Source organism: Balaenoptera borealis, assembly GCF_965194805.1.
Source record: "Balaenoptera borealis genome assembly, chromosome: 6".
In the NCBI taxonomy this organism is placed as follows: domain Eukaryota; kingdom Metazoa; phylum Chordata; class Mammalia; order Artiodactyla; family Balaenopteridae; genus Balaenoptera; species Balaenoptera borealis.
Window position 1 is genome coordinate 4430666 of NC_138863.1, and position 16826 is coordinate 4447491.

The 16826-nt window shown below is 43.9% G+C and overlaps 1 protein-coding gene across 4 annotated transcripts in view; it reads left to right on the forward strand.

The window, feature by feature from the left end:
- DRC11 (dynein regulatory complex subunit 11) overlaps window positions 1-16383 on the forward strand; it is a 170030-nt gene extending 153647 nt beyond the window's left edge. For 2 of the 4 annotated variants that reach the window (XM_082396877.1, XM_082396880.1), the window contains 3 exons: window positions 661-838; window positions 8364-8602; window positions 15789-16383. In XM_082396877.1, coding sequence (XP_082253003.1) covers window positions 661-838; window positions 8364-8602; window positions 15789-15917 — 546 coding nt within the window. In that variant the 3' untranslated portion in view covers window positions 15918-16383. The other 2 variants (XM_082396878.1, XM_082396879.1) reach the window with 2 other exon arrangements.
- Window positions 16384-16826: the final 443 nt, after the last annotated feature.

Here is a 16826-nt window from a genome sequence, read left to right on the forward strand (position 1 = left end):
AGTTGTGGTTGATTTAAAGCCCGTGCGTTGCCATGGCAACGTGGCCAAATCTGCCACACACCCCCCACCCCACCCAGAGGCCAGAAGTTATCCTGCCTCGGGTACCTCAAGCCTTGCTCCTGTCCCTCATTAGTGCTGAGATTATACTGAAATAATACAGGTTCAAACTACATCCAAACTGCTTCAGAGAGAAGTTTCACACTCTTATGTAACCAGCTGTTTTCAGATCTGAGATCCAAGACCTTGGTCCTCATTGTCACGGCCGTCAGCAAAGGAAATCTTGAGTTCACCTTCAAAACAGCTCAGAGGAACACACTGGAAACCAATTCTCAATCCCAGCCAGCTTCCTTCCGCTTGGAAATCCGCCCTGTTTCCCATTCTTAGGGTTAAGATGCTAGAACGTTCGGTCAGGTGCTTCCTTCCTTCCCCCTTTCCAAATCTGAACACCGGATTTAAGGAGAGGAAGCGCCAGCACCTCAGACCATGCAAACCAGGAACCACGTCCCGAGACCCGACCCGGAACAAACTCTAAGCCAGTGTGTTTGGGCATCACTTTTTAGCAAATGTTTGCCACAGTGCATCCAAGGCTATATTTTCTTTTGTTCTTAATTCTTGTTTTCTTTATGTGGGCTCATTTTTTTCCCTCTCTCTTCCTCCCAGATGGAACCTAAGCGCCTGAAAAAACAGCTTCCCAAAATCCTGAAACTCCTGAAACCAGATGACAGGATTCTGATTGTGGGGACAACACAGCGGCCTTTTGACGCTGAACTTCAACCTTTTTGCAAAGTTTATCAAAAAATTATTTTGGTTCCCAGACCAGACTATGCTTCCAGATATGGCAAGTACCCCTCACCCCTTCCAGTATGCAGTAACCGAGGCTGGGCCGTCCGGTGTGGGCTTGCAGGCATGTGGGCTTGAGCCAAGAGGGTGGCCTTCGTCACCCAGCGACCATCAGAAGGTGATGTAAGTCCCAGTGCCCCAGGACGTCAGCTGAACTCCAAGCCATAAACATAAACACCAGGCCCCAAGATCAATAGATCTCTGTTCTGTTGTTAACATAATTCTTTTTACCCAAGACAAAAGGAAACTGGCCAGGGATTATTATTTTGAGCCCTGAAGGAGACAAAAGCCCCTGTGGGTGAGAATTTTTCTTTTGACAGGTAGATTAGGGTCACTCAGCTTGTCCCCGTGGTGGTGATGTCTTTCCCATGCAACAGCATTTCTTTTCACCTGGTCGATTTTTTTTTCCAGGCTCAAAATACTAGTCCAAGAGAATGTTGATTTACTTAAACACTAAATACAACAAGAGCTTACTTTTTTCCATTTTTTCCCTTGGATAGACAGATTCAAAATCACTTCTTTTGAAACCTATTTTTAAATGGGAACAATACAAAAAACTGACCCTGGGAGGCAGTGCAGTGAAATTGGGAAGAGCCGTGGCACGTGGGTTCTGACGAGACCTGGTTCTGATCCTGGCTCTCCCACCGAATAGCTGATGACCTTGAGAAGGAGGCTGACATTCTGAGCCTCCATTTTCTCAGCTATAAAGTAGGAGAAGTGTTCAGTTCACAGGGCTGTGGTGACCCTTATATGAGGTGGCTAGAATGCCCATCACCATCTCAGCTCCCGGAGAGCATGGGTGGAGGGGGAGGAGGCGGTGATGGTGGGCGTGGACGAGGAATATTTAAATGGCAGGTTGGTAAATGGCCCAGGGAGCCGGCAGTGGTGCTGGTGGTGCTTTCCATTATCGATTGCTGTGTGACAGACCTCCCCAGTGGCTTGAAACCACAAAGTACTATGCCTCTCATGATTCTGAGGGGCCACTGGGCTCAGCGGGGGACTTCTCCCTGAGGTGTTTCATGATGGCGCAGTAAATGGCGGCTGGGACTCCAGTCATCTGAAGACTGGACAGGGCTGGACATCCAAGACCATTCCCTCCAGGACTGTGTTGTTGCTGGCTGTCAGCTGGGAGCTCAGCTGGGGCTGGTGATCAGACCTCCTATACCTGGCCCCTCCCCGTGGCCTTCCACAGCACGGCAGCTAGGTCCCCAAGGGGAACATCCTAAGGGGAAATGTTTCAAGAGGTTGAGGCAAAAGCTGGAAGGATCCTTGTGACCCAGCTGCAGAAGTCACACAGAGTCACTTTCACCACACTCTGCTGGTCAAGAGAAAGTCACAGGGCCAGCCCAAGTTCAAGGACAGTGGACTACACAGCATGTGAATACCAAAGGTGCGACTCATTGAGGGGTCGTCTTGGCCGCCCATGGTAGTGGTGGTAGTGGTAGATTTGGTTTAGAGATGATGATGGTGGTGTTGGAAATGGTGGTGATGGTGACCGCAGCCTGGAAGTGATGGAGATGCTGGTGGTCATGACCGCAGCCTGGTGGTGATGGAGATGGTGGTGGTCATGACCACAGCATGGTGGTGATGGAGATGGTGGTGGTCATGACTGCAGCCTGGGGGTGATGGAGATGATGGTGGTCATGACCACAGCCTGTTGGTGATGGAGATGGTGGTGGTCATGACTGCAGCCTGGTGGTGATGGAGATGGTGGTGGTCATGACTGCAGCCTGGTGGTGATGGAGATGGTGGTGGTCATGACTGCAGCCTGGGGGTGATGGAGATGCTGTTGGTCATGGTGGCAGTCGTGGTAGAGGAGATGGCGGTAGCAATGATGTGGTAGCCATGGTGCATTGCTGATAATAATAAAAACTATTAGGTCAGACTTGGTTTCTATTAATCCTTCATTAGTCACAATAGCACCACCAAAACAGAGAGGATATATGGTCCTTTCTGGTTGATCTTAAGTTCCTGGTCAGTGTGATTTGCTAGAAGAACAACCCTTTACTCCCCATACATTATAAACTCTTAGCTTATTAGCCACTCCGTTTGCCATATGCATTCGTTTCTGTCTTGATAAAGTGTGATCATAATCACAATGTTATATGCAAAGCACAGGAAGACTTTGGGCCCAGTTATTTCTCCACCCATCTAGGGACTTCTCCATCTTCTGGGGCCTACAAGCCCTCCACTGGATCCTTTGCAACCAGCCAGCATCAAAGGAAAAGAAAGAAAGATAGTATAAATGATCTCTCAGGAGATTTAGGGACCAGACTGAGGAGGGGCCAACGGTTCTTCTAGCCACATTGGCCAGAATGAGTCACAAGGCCCCACCAAGGTTCAAGGGGGCAGGGATGTGTAGTTTAGCCAAGGAAGGAGTCAACACAGAGATGGGTGATCACCAGTGTTCTCTGCCCACTACAGAGGATTCCACGCTCCTGGCTTCATCAGAGCTTTCCCACTCTCATGCCCCTTGGTTAGATTCTCTGTGTCTCTCTGTCTCTCTGTCTCTCTGTCTCTCTCTCTGTATTGTATATATATTTTAAGCTATCTTAATGGAATAAGGTAGAGTATTATTAATTTTCAGGGGCTAGAACATTATTCTTGACTTTGAACAGTTTCTATTGTTTGACAAAACCATAGGCCCTTTCAAAATGAAGCTATTGATGTATAACAAGGACAGTTGTGTTCTTTTGATAAAGTGCCAGGCCTCTCTAGGGACTCAGATCACAAGACAGATTCCAACTTGAATCCCCTCACGGCAGCATCGTGGGAGAGGAAGGAGGAAGCATCCCTTCACCTGTGGGCGGATGATCAACCTGCAGCAGTGGTCATCTTGGGCCCAGGACTCTGTCCACTCAACCACATGTGTCTCACATATTTCTTTTTCGGTGGGTGATTTGTTCAGGCTGCCATTCTCGCCAACGTCATAAATGCTGCCCAGCGTTTCCTCCAGTGACCTTGAAGTTACCATAGCCACAGTGGCTGGGACATCTATGTTAAAGAAAGACTATTCCTATCTTGCAATGATCAAAAACGGTCTCTTGGGGCTTCCCTGGTGGCACAGTGGTTGAGAATCTGCCTGCCAATGCAGGGGACACGGGTTCGAGCCCTGGTCTGGGAAGATCCCACATGCCGCGGAGCAACTAGGCCCGTGAGCCACAATTACTGAGCCTGCACGTCCGGAGCCTGTGCTCCACAACAAGAGAGGCCGCGATAGTGAGAGGCCCGCGCACCACGATGAAGAGTGGCCCCCGCTTGCCACAACTAGAGAAAGCCCTCGCACAGAAATGAAGACCCAACACAGCCATAAAAAAAAAAAAAAAAAAAAAAAAACGGTCTCTTGCAGCCTGTAAAGCCTGGGCTGCAAATCCATAACTTGGGCCCTTGCTTGTCCATCTATCTGCTGGCAGCAGAGGGCCAAAGGTGCATGGAACACTCACGATCCAATGTCTCAGATTCTCCAGGCGGTGCGGGGGAGTGACGGGGCTGAGAAGAGAAGGGTAGATCAGCCCGAGGAAACACGGTCCTTAAGGTTTACCAAATATAATTCAACATCTACCTCCTTTCCCCAAATCAAGCAGTTTCCTTCAAAATGTCTCTGCAAAGAAAATCCACCCCCAGATTGATTAATGCCATGTCTAGTCCCCAGAAATCCCTTTGGGCTTCCTTCTCTCCACGTTCCTCATACCTCCTCCTGCCTCTCTTCCCCGGGGTCTGTTCCGCTAATAACCCGATTCATCACAGGCCCCCCACCTTGGACCCTGTGTCTGCTCAGAGGGGTCCAGCCCATGTCTTTCTTTTTTTTTTTTTTAACATCTTTATTGGGGTATAACTGCTTTACAATGCTGTGTTAGTTTCTGCTTTATAACAAAGTGAATCAGCTATACATATATATACATTCCCATATCTCCTCCCTTTTGTGTCTCCCTCCCACCCTCCTTATCCCACCCCTCTAGGTGGACACAGCACCGAGCTGATCTCCCTGTGCTATGCGGCTGCTTCCCACTAGCTATCTACTTTACATTTGGTAGTGTATATATGTCCATGCCACTCTCTCACTTCGCCCCAGCTTACCCTTCCCCCTCCCCGTGTCCTCAAGTCCATTCTCTACGTCGGCGTCTTTATTCCTGTCCTGCCCCTAGGTTCTTCAGAATCTTTTTTTTTTTAGATTCCATATATATGTGTTAGCATACGGTATTTGTTTTTCTCTTTCTGACTTACTTCACTCTGTATGACAGACTCTAGGTCCATCCACCTCACTACAAATAACTCAATTTCGTTTCTTTTTATCAGTCCATGTCTTTCGATTTTTCTGGAATTCTAGACTGCAGAGGCCAGAAGCTCATCCAAATCACATTATTCACCTTCTTGTGCTTTTGCAAAATCCCAAATAAAAATGAATTTTAAGAGACTATGTCGTCTCAAGCACTAGCCAGGATAGAATCAATTGGGAATGCCGAAAGCAGAGAAGGGACACCCAAGACCAGATTCCTTTCAGCCTAAAGAAGGGGAAGGGGATGTAGATTAGTCTGAAGAACTGAGAAGCCCTCTACATCCGAGAAAGGAAGGTAAAGCACGGCAGTAGGTCCAGAGAGCCCCTCAGCTGCCTTGAACCATTCTGTAGCCCTGGCCTCTGGTCCTCACGGCCACGCCCATTGCCAGCCCCCAAGCCTGTTGTGCTTTTGTGCCCACCCCCCCCCTCCCCGCGCTGGACCAAAGGCTTGGCAGCCTGCTTGTGGCTCCAGTACTGGCTGTGGGGCTCCCACTGCAATGAGCCACCAGGCTGGAGCTCTCTCCGCGCCTGAATCCCCTCTTTGCCCCAGAGCAGCTATTTAAGGGCCAAGAACCCATGATCTGGTGGCTTTGTAAAAGCAGTAGAAGCTGTTCCTTTAAAAGCTAGTAAGTCTAGTTCATCAAACATGAGAAGGAAGTCAAGCCTGATTCTCTTTCCCCTTCTCTGGATCTGGAGATGGCTGGGGGCAAGTGGGCAAGTCCCACCGCAGCTGTGACTGCACCACCATTAAAAAATGATGAGCTTGGGAAAGTCATCAATGTTTTAGGTATTTTGACGAAGCTTGACCAAGACTTTACACGAATATTATACATGTTCAGTGTCAATAGGGTGTTTACATGTCCACACTAGACCAGAGTAATTGTCTTTTTTTGCATCACTATTTTTTTATTGGAGTATAGTTGATCTACAATATCGTGTTAGTTTCAGGTATACAGCACAGTGATTCAGTTGTATGTATATATGTATATTCTTTTCCAGATTCTTTTCCCTTATATGGTATTACAAAATATTGAGTAGAGGTCCCTGTGCTATACAGTAAGTCCTTGTTGGTTATCTGCTTTATATATAGTAGTGTGTATCTGTTAATCCCGACGTCTGCGTCACTATTACTGAATCTTTACTTGCAGGGATTTTTGTGTTAAAATACAAGGAGGCTGTGACTTTCATAGCTTAACAGGGGGGCACGGGAGAGCCAATATTTGTCGCTGGGAAGCCCTTAGCCCTCACTGTTTGTCCCCTCCACGCTGCAGGTAGGAATTTCACCCACGGGTGCCCAAGTCTGAAGCTGCTCTGGGTTCCCAGCCTGGGGTATCTACCGGGTCCTCAGGTTTAGGGGTTCTCACCAGTGACTGTCCCATAAAACATGTTCCCTTCTCAGCTCCCAGAGTCACCACTCAGACCTGTTCGCACGGCTTCTAGATGTTATGAATGAGGACAGGAAACAGACGACATCCCAAGGGATGGAGTCATCTGGTTGTTCTTGTTTGTGTTTTTACCACGGGTTGTGTCTCCTGATGTCTAACTCTACAACAGTTGTATTTAGATAAGGGTAACCCTCCCCTGCTCCAATCCGTCTTTTACACAGATATGCTTAGAAATACTCTGTCGTTTATTTTGTGTTAGCTTTTATCATTGATGTTTTACTGAGCATTAGGAGACTTTGGTACAAAGTGGAATGACTTGATAGTAATAAAATTACAGAAATAACAGTAATAAAGCTACAGAAGAGAAAGTGTCCACCGTATGCCAGAACAGTTTCTTCCAAGTGATTTGTACACATTCTTGTCCTTATTTCTCATAGCAGCTTGAGAAGTAAATCTTTCTACTCCTACTTTTACCTTAGATGGGTTCAGGTTCAAATAAACCCACCAAGGAAGTAACAGTGTAGACGCAAGAGGAAGATGTTGCTTCAGGCAAATTTGGGGGCCCCCGTGGCCCTTGCTGGTCTTACTGCAGCTTTCAGCCCTTGATGGCTAACCTTCCACCGTTGGAAAGACACCACAGGCCCCATGATAACATGTACCCCTTCCCAGCAACTCAGCTCACCTTGGGGCCAAGGATCCCCCGCCAAGGAGGACAGTGGAGGCGCGTTGTTGGAATAACTCGTGGCCCCAAAAGCCAGACTCTGATGTGGGTCCTAGTTACATTCCAAGTCATTCTATCCCTTGACAGTCATTGGACCTTTTCATTTCATCAGATAGTTTTGGATCAATGTATTTGGACGATGCAGTCATGTCACACACCTGACGGTGCTCAGATCATGCAGTAATCTTTACTTTTTAAAACACTGTTTCAGATATTCCTCAAAGAAGGTCAAAATGCTCTAGAGACATCTGGCCAAATCTTCTCAGTGCCGCGGGTGGTTCTGATACGGAAGACCTTACCCCTGCCTGCATCCTTCCTCACTGTCTTCATAGAACTAAACACACCACAGCAAGTCTCATTTATTTCCCCGGAGCCTCTCTTGATAGAATAGACATAGTTCTCGAAGTGTAATCTCATCTCAAATGTTGTATGGGGACCATCCTATCTCTAAGGTTAAGTAAACATCAGGGATAATTTCATAATTCATCTTCACAGCGTCCCTGTGTTCTAAGTGAAATCTCCCGGTTACCCCAGGTCCCACTGACCCACACAACAACAGGACACCCATCTGGTAGATCTGTTCATCTGTGCATGTTTTTCCATTGTTGGGGGCAGAGAATAAAGGGTCCAGTTGCTCTGTCTAATAGGACGTGTGGGACAGTGTCTTACACCCAACGGGAACCGAGCCCTGCCGTGGCTGATAGAAATTGGACTCTGCATTCCAATTCCACACATAAAAATCATGCAAGAAATGAACTTTATAGCTCAAACAAGTCAGACTCCTACTTAGCCAAATGCCATAGACACCCACGTAAATTTCCAATTTTGGAAGATTTTGAACATCTTTGAAGGTACCGCCCTAAAACTATACTGACCCTAGTTTAATTTTTCCTTGTCAATTCAAGGGGCTCGTAGTCTGTAGACCTCAGGGCCATCGATGTGCATCCCTTACGGTTGAAAATCACTCGGGGCAGAGCATTTGGTTCTGTGGCTTCCTGCTCATTTGAATTACAAATTGGAGCAGACCTCCGGTGCTCTCCTTTCTTGGTGAGCCGCAGCTTTGTCCTGGGAACTGGGTTAATGCTGCTTTCTCTGTGGTGACTCCTGTTCTCTGTCTTTTCCATCATTTTGGATACAACAGTTTTGTGGAAAGAGATCATTCAGCGCAACGGCGGAGTCATCACTGGTGCCTTGAGTATCAGTTGCCTGGCAAAGATCAGCGACGGCTTCACGCAGGGACACATCGTCCAAGTGGTGAAGGAGGTGCTCACGGAGCGGAGAATCCGGCAGCAATCTCACAAGCCACTCACCGCCCTCGAGTTCGTCACGTCTCTCACCAGCATGAGTCCCGTCTACCAAGAGGAAGAAGAAAGCTTTAAGGTAAACACAACGCCTATCTGGCCAGGTCCTAGCAGCAAACACTTGTCATGTCACCTCCTCCCTCCAATCTCCTGGGTTTCATGCATTTGGACTCTACCATACCCAGTAAAATTTAGAAACTCGAAATTTTGGGGCCACAATATTTTTCTGGCCTTAGCAGGGAAGCACATGTCTTCCAAATTTTTGGAAAATTATGATCCATGACCTTATAAATGAACAGCCAAATTGCAGAATTGAGTAGCAGCTTCAAAACCATTGGATTTGCACACACACACACACACACACACACACACGTCTCTTGGTTCTCACTGATTTTTACTTCATAATCACATAATGGAACAAGTTTTGCATGGAAAAAAACATTCCCTAAACAGTGTACTTCCAGCCAATGCTGCTTTTGCCCCATATTTGCGCTGGTACACTTCATCTTCCAGTACACTTGCGATAGGAAATCACAAGAAAATTCGCCAACATTTAGTTTTCGTATTTTTGAACACACTCTGATATGTTCACAGAACTTTTTAGATCGGGAGGAAACTTTGAGAATTAACTCTTCCATATCCCTCGATATGGGAGGAAAAGAACTAGCCAAGGGTGATGTGCCTTTTCCAGGCACAATCCTTTTAGAGCCTTCGTCCCCAAGGCCCAGGCCAGCAGGCAACCCCTCCAAATCCTTTTAATAAGAATGAGTACAGCTGTGTTCTCTTTCTGAACCTAAAGGTAGTTTTCTTGGCCAACTGGAAACAAAAGGGAGGAAAACTGTATCCATGCAATTATACCCACCACCATCTTGGCCATGCAGTCACCGGAAAGAGAGCTGGAATTCCCGTTCAAGCCTCTTGTCTCTGAAAGCCTGCTTGGGATTAGGAAAATTCCCTCTACGACGTGTCACTTTTCCACCAACTGTAGAAACTGTTTCCCTTCTGCTTTGCTGCTGATGCTTCAATGAAGGTTGAAAATAGTCTCAATACTGATCCCCAAAATAATGATCTGCACGAGGGTTGACAAACTTTTTCCAAAAAGGGCCAGATAACAAATATTTTAGGCTTTGAGAGCTATGCAATCTCTGTCACAACTGTTAAACTCTGCATCATGGCGCAAAAGCATCCAGAGAACATAAATGACTAAGTATGACTGAGTTCCAATAAAACTTTATTTGCAAAAACTTTATTTGCAGACCAGATTTGGCCCATCAGCCATAGTTTCCTGACCCCTGCTCTAGAAAAACTCAAAAGAAATATTTCCAACTCCAGGCTGGAGATTTTGCCAAGTGTCTGAATCAGTATACTTGTTAACTATTTAAACCTTGTTAGTATTAATTGCAAATATTCATCCTCTTCAAGCGATATATCCTTTTCAGAAATCCCTAGGTTATTTCTCCTTTCTAAAATAATGTTTCTCCTTATTTTGAGGAACTAAGCTTAGGTGTTAAAATCTATGCTTTCTCTTAGCTGGGTTTTTAACTTTCTGAAATGATCTCTAGAAGTTTTTCTATCTGTTACAGGTGCTTGAGGTCCAATAACTGGAACCGATCACACTAAGCAAAACAAGGAAATGCTACCATTTTATAACCTGGGATGAGAAAGCATATGCTTCTCACATCCATTCTTGGCACATTTGATCACTTTTTTCATTTTTCAGGGAAACGAAATCATTTTACCACCATCACCACTAACCCCATCCCCCCCATCCATTTCTTTTTTTTTTTTAACGTCTTTATTGGAGTATAATTGCTTTATAACGGTATGTTAGTTTCCACTTTATAGCAAAGTGAATCAGCTATACATATACATATATCCCTGTATCCCTCCCACCCTCCCTGTCCCACCCCTCTAGGTGGTCACAAAGCACCTACCTGATCTCCCTGTGCTATGCAGCTGCTTCCCACTAGCTATCTGTTTTACATTTGGTAGTGTATATATGTCCATGCCACTCTCTCACTTCGTCCCAGCTTACCCTCCCCCATCCCCGTGTCCTCAAGTCCATTCTCTGCGTCTGCGTTTTTATTCCTGTCCTGCCCCTAGGTTCTTCAGAACCTTTTTTTTTTTTTAGATTCCATATATATGTGTTAGCGTACAGTATTTGTTTTTCTCTTTCTGACTTACTTCACTCTGTATGACAGACTCTAGGTCCATCCACCTCACTACAAATAACTCAATTTTGTTTCTTTTTATGGCTGAGTAATATTCCATTGTATATATGTGCCACATCTTCTTTATCCATTCATCTGTAGATGGACACTTAGGTTGCTTCCACGTCCTGGCTATTGTAAATAGAGCTGCAATGAACATTGTGGTACATGACTCTTTTTGAATTATGGTTTTCTCAGGGTATATGCCCAGTAGTCAGATTGCTGGGTCCTTTGGTACTTCTGTTTTTAGAAGTGGACATAGTAGCCATGTCAATTTTGGGTCGTCGTGTTTTGGGTCGTCGTGTTTTCATTGTCATTTGTTTCTAGGTATTTTTTGATTTCCTCTTTGATTTCTTCAGTGATCTCTTGCTTATTTAGTAGTGTATTGTTTAGCCTCTATGTGTTTGTATTTTCTACAGATTTTTTCCCGTAATTGATGTCTAGTCACATAGCATTGTGGTCAGAAAAGATACTTGATACAATTTCAGTTTTCTTAAATTTACCAAGGCTTGATTTGTGACCCAAGATATGATCTGTCCTGGAGAATGTTCCGTGAGCACTTGAGAAGAAAGTGTATTCTGTTGTTTTTGGATGGAATGTCCTATAAATATCAATTAAGTCCATCTTGTTTAATGTATCATTTAAAGCTTGTGTTTCCTTATTTATTTTCATTTTGGATGATCTGTCCATTGGCGAAAGTGGGGTATTAAAGTCCCCTACTATGATTGTGTTACTATCGATTTCCCCTTTTATGGCTGTTAGCATTTGCCTTATGTATTGAGGTGCTCCTATGTTGGGTGCATAAATATTTACAATTGTTATATCTTCTTCTTGGATAGATCCCTTGATCATTATGTAGTGTCCTTCTTTGTCTCTTGTAATAGTCTTTATTTTAGAGTCTATTTTGTCTGATATGAGAATTGCCACTCCAGCTTTCTTTTGATTTCCATTTGCATGGAGTATCATTTTCCATCCCCTCACTTTCAGTCTGTATGTGTCCCTAGATCTAAAGTGGGTCTCTTGTTGACAGCATATGTATGGGTCTTGTTTTTGTATCCATTCAGCCAGTCTATGTCTTTTGGTTGGAGCATTTAATCCATTTACATTTAAGGTAGTTATCGATATGTATGCTCCTATTACCATTTTCTTAATTGTTTTGGGTTTGTTATTGTAGGTCTTCTTCTCTTGTTTTTCCTACCAAGAGAAGTTCCTTTAGCATTTGTTGTATAGCTGAATTTTGTGGTGCTGAATTCTCTTAGCTTTTCCTTGTCTGTAAAGGTTTTAATTTCTCCATAGAATCTGAATGAGATCCTTGCTGGGTAGCATAATCTTGGTTGTAGGTTTTTCCCTTTCATCACTTTAAATATGTCCTGCCACTCCCTTCTGGCTTGTAGAGTTTCTGCGGACCCCACATCCATTTCTGCTTCCTGTCGTATCTCCAGGACTTGGCACAGCACCTTGTCCCACCTAGATGTTCAGTTAACTTGTTTAGTGGCAAATGGATTGAGCAGATGGATAGATGGAATGAAACTGTCACTCTGCCAAATAATGTGATTCCATGGCTGTAGTTGCTGGTAATCAGGTCTATCATTTTCACCCTGAGGAATTTCACCCAGCTGTGCTTCTGACAACGTGTCAGACTAGGGTCTTGCAGATTCTCCAAACACATGTACCTGCACAATGGACATGATGGAGAAAATATTGCATGATAATGATGTAATAGTTATAATAGTGTTAGCTAATACTTATGACTACTTATGTGCCAGACACACAGTTAGACTCAGTTAGACCACACCATTTACCCTATTTTGCAGATGGGGAAACTGAGTTATAGTGAGGTGTAGTAGGCAGAATATTGGCTCCCCAAAGAGACCTACATCCGAGTCCCTGGAACCTGGGCCTATGTTAGGTTACATGGCAAAGGGGAATTAAGGTTTCAGATGGAATAAGTTTGCTAATCAGCTGACCTTAAGACAGATTACCCTGAATTATCCTTGTGAGTCCAGTGTAATCATAAAAGTTAGAAGAGGGCACAAGAAGAGAAACCAGGGGCTTCCCTGGTGGCGCAGTGGTTGAGAATCTGCCTGCCAATGCCGGGCACATGGGTTCGAGCCCTGGTCTGGGAAGATCCCACATGCCGCAGAGCGGCTGGGCCCGTGAGCCACAACTACTGAGCCTGCGCGTCTGGAGCCTGTGCTCCGCAACGGGAGAGGCCGCGGCAGTGAGAGGCCCGCGCACCGCAATGAAGAGTGGCCCCCGCTTGCCAGAACTGGAGAAAGCCCTCACACGGAAACGAAGACCCAACACAGCCAAAAATAAATAAATAAATAAATTTATTAAAAAAAAAAGAAGAGAAACCAGAAAGATGGCAGCATGAGGAATCGTTGAGACTCCAGGTAGCACAACACTGCTAGCTCGAAGGTAGAGATGGGGCCACAAGCCAGGAAAGCCAGTGGCCACTGGAAACTACAAAAGACAAGGGGACAGATTCTGCCCTGGAGCTCCAGAAAGGAACACAGCCTGCAGACACCTTGATTTTAGCCCCATGAGACCCATTTTGGACTTCTGATCTACAGAACTATAAGATAATGTGTTTTTTTAAGCCATGTGGTAATTTGCTGCAGCAGCCAAAACAAAACAAACAAACAAACAAGAGGCAAAATGACTTGTTCCAGGTCACACAGCTTAAAAGGAGTAGAGCTAAAATTCAAATCTCACTCCAAAGCCAATTTTGTTGACCACATTCCATACTGTGCCTCAGTAAATTAGGAGTCCATCACCTTAAGTACTTGGCCACCTCACCTTACGTTGAAAGGTGAGTCAATGCTAAAAGAAGAATGAGAAAATCCCCAAGTGCCAGAAACAAAGATAAATCTCAAACACAGGGACAACCAGATGCCTGTCATGTAGCATAGAGAGAAATAAATGATAGAAAACAAAAAAAGATTAGGAGTTGTAGAAGATAAAATGACAAACCTGCTGCTTCTATGACTGGATCTTTGATATCCCAATATCACCAAGGAGCATTAGCTTCTAAACACCCTATAAGTCCTGGTTCTGGATGTGGGTTTAGAGAACCACATGGAAGCAAGTGCAGTACTGCTAGGGAGGTAGGTATAATGAGAGAGAGAGAGAGACCAAAACAAATCTGAAAATCAAAATTCCAAAACATTTTAGGAAATCTAGTGTTACATACAATCTTCAAACAAAAATGATTAACAGACAGTAGTTTAGGGCTTCCCTGGTGGTGCAGTGGTTGAGAATCTGCCTGCCAATGCAGGGGACACGGGTTCGAGCCCTGGTCTGGGAAGATCCCACATGCCGCGGAGCAACTAGGCCCGTGAGCCACAATTACTGAGCCTGCACGTCTGGAGCCTGTGCTCCGCAACAAGAGAGGCCACAATAGTGAGAGGCCCGCGCACCGCAATGAAGAGTGGCCCCCACTTGCCACAACTAGAGAAAGCCCTCACACAGAAACGAAGACCCAACACAGCCATAAATAAATAAATAAATACTTTAAAAAAAAAGAAAAGACAATAGTTTAAACAAAAACATTTAGATTAATATGATTAAGATGTTCAAGAAAATAAATGAAGGCGTAACTTCCATTAGAGATGCACACTAAGTTTTGAAACAAAGACAGGCAGAAATGGAATAAAAACAGATAATTAAGAAAAAAATCACAAAAAGAAAGCTTTGAAATGAAACATAAGGTAACTAACATAAAAAGCCAAAAAATAAAAGAGGTGTGAACACTAGACTAGACATGGTCAAAGAGCAAATTATCAGACTGGAGGATGGTCCTGGGGAGCTCCCCCCAGAAGGCAACATAGAAAAATAAAAACATAAAACCTATAAACTGCAAGTAAGAACCTTTGAAGACACTGACACCCAACTAACAGTAGTTCTAGAAGAAGAGAAGAAATGTCAGAGAAACAATTATTTGAAGAAATACTTGCTGAGAATTTTCCTTAATTAAAGACATGACTTCTTAGGTTAAAAACAAATTCCACATGACCAGCAGAACACATGAAACAAATCTACACCTACATGCATTATTGTGAACCTAAGAACAAGGCAACAAGCCAGTCTTAAGATACCAGATTACCTGCAAAGAAGCAACTGGGAGATCAGACGTCTCCTTGGCAAAAATAGACACCAGAAGAAAGTGAGAGTATATCTGCAAAGTGCTGAGGAAAAATAACTGTCTACCTAAAATTTATATCCAGCTAAACTAACATCCAAGAGATCAGAAAAAATAAAGACACTTTAAGACACACAAAGACTGAGATAGTGTCCTACTCACACACTTCAGAGTGCAGTTTGGAAATATCAAATAAAATTGAAGATGCTCATGACCTACAACCCAGGAATTCTATTTCTGTGTATATGCCCCAGAGAAGTTTTCTCATTTGTGTATAAGGAGATATAAAAATTGTGAATTTCAACACGGTTCATAATAACAAAATATTGGAAATGACCTATATGTCCGTTAATGGGAGAATTGATAAATAACTTGTAGCATAGTCATTTAATGAAATATTATAACCACAGAGCTTGTAAACCAAAGTGTTTCTCAGATTTCAAATGTGAAAGTTGAGAAAAGTGTCATCACAGGGCCAGTTGCAATCATTAAGTGCTTTGGGGTATTTTGGCTCCAATATTTCTGCCATGTTTTTAACAGTATCCCTCAGTCCAGCTGCTGGTGGCCTTGTCTGAACCATGGGGAGCCATTCACATTACCAAGAAAACCCACACCTTCGGGATAGAGCAAGATTCCCAGGAAGTCAGGTGACTTAGTTGGGAAGGGTCGTTGGTTAGATCTGGCCAGTGATCCTCCTTAACTGTTAACTCCTTGAGATAGAAGTTTCAAATTGTATAGAAATAGAGGTTGGTAAACCCACGTAGAAAGAATTTGTATTGAACATACATTAAATGCCCAACATTTAATGGCTGCTTGCCCCCTTCCGTTCAGTGAGCTTTTCTTTATTTTTAAGGGCATACTAGTGAATTCACATCCTTTTGATATTTTCCTGAACGTCTGTTCGATTTCAGGACTGGTACGCCAAGACGCCTATGGGTAAAAAGCGAGCCTTGGCATTAAAAGGAGATAACAAAGAAAATGAAAAGGACAAAGGAAAAGAGAAGGAGAAGAAAGGGAAAAAGGAGAAAAAGAAAAAGTAATGCCTCTCTGAGGAGCCAGGGATGGAGGTGGGCCCGACTCTCCAGGGAGGAGATTGACCATTGCCTGTCTGAAGACCCACACTGATGCCCTACGTCCACCAGCCCTGCTCTCTCTCAGTAGATCTTTGTAGGCTGACCACCAAGTTAGTTGTGCATAACAAGTGTTTCTAGAGCTTGTGATTATTTCTTAATCTATATAAAGTTTGTATATAAGCAAAACTCACTCTTCACACACTCCACGATCTATCCCAGTTGGACACGTCATCTCATCAGTACTAGTTGCTGAATTTAAATTTTGATAGTTAGAAAATACTCTAATCTGGCAACTAGTAAATTCAGTCAGTCATCGGTACTACTAGCTTTTTATTAATAATCTGTATATTATCTTGCACATATTTTAATAAATGAATTCTTTGCTCTATTCATATATTCTATATAATGGAGTAAAAACTTTTTCTTGGACTGACTCAGTAATTTGGTTTCTGGAGCTAAAAAAGATCTTTTAAATGAACGCTTTCAATCTTCTGACTTTGAAGATGGGGAAACTAAGGCCCAGGGTCCCACAGCTAATATTTGGAACATTGGGACTAAGTCATTGCCTCTTAATTCCTGGGTTCCTGCTCTTGAGAAGCACTGGAGCGCTGGCAGGCCAATGGCTAGATGAAAACTACGACCCAGAAAAGGGGTGAAAATAGGAGAAGAGAAACTCTAAATAAAGAAGTAAGAAATACTAAGAAAGAGAAAGATTAAAGAATAGAAAGGTGAGGGTCAAAAGATAAATTTCAATTTTGTAAGAATATGAAAGGTTACTTGGTGGCATATTGTAAGTAACCCCCTTCTAAATTGTGGTGAGAACACAATCAAAGGAAGGAGACAAATTGAGGTGGGATAAATTTATTGGAATTTAAT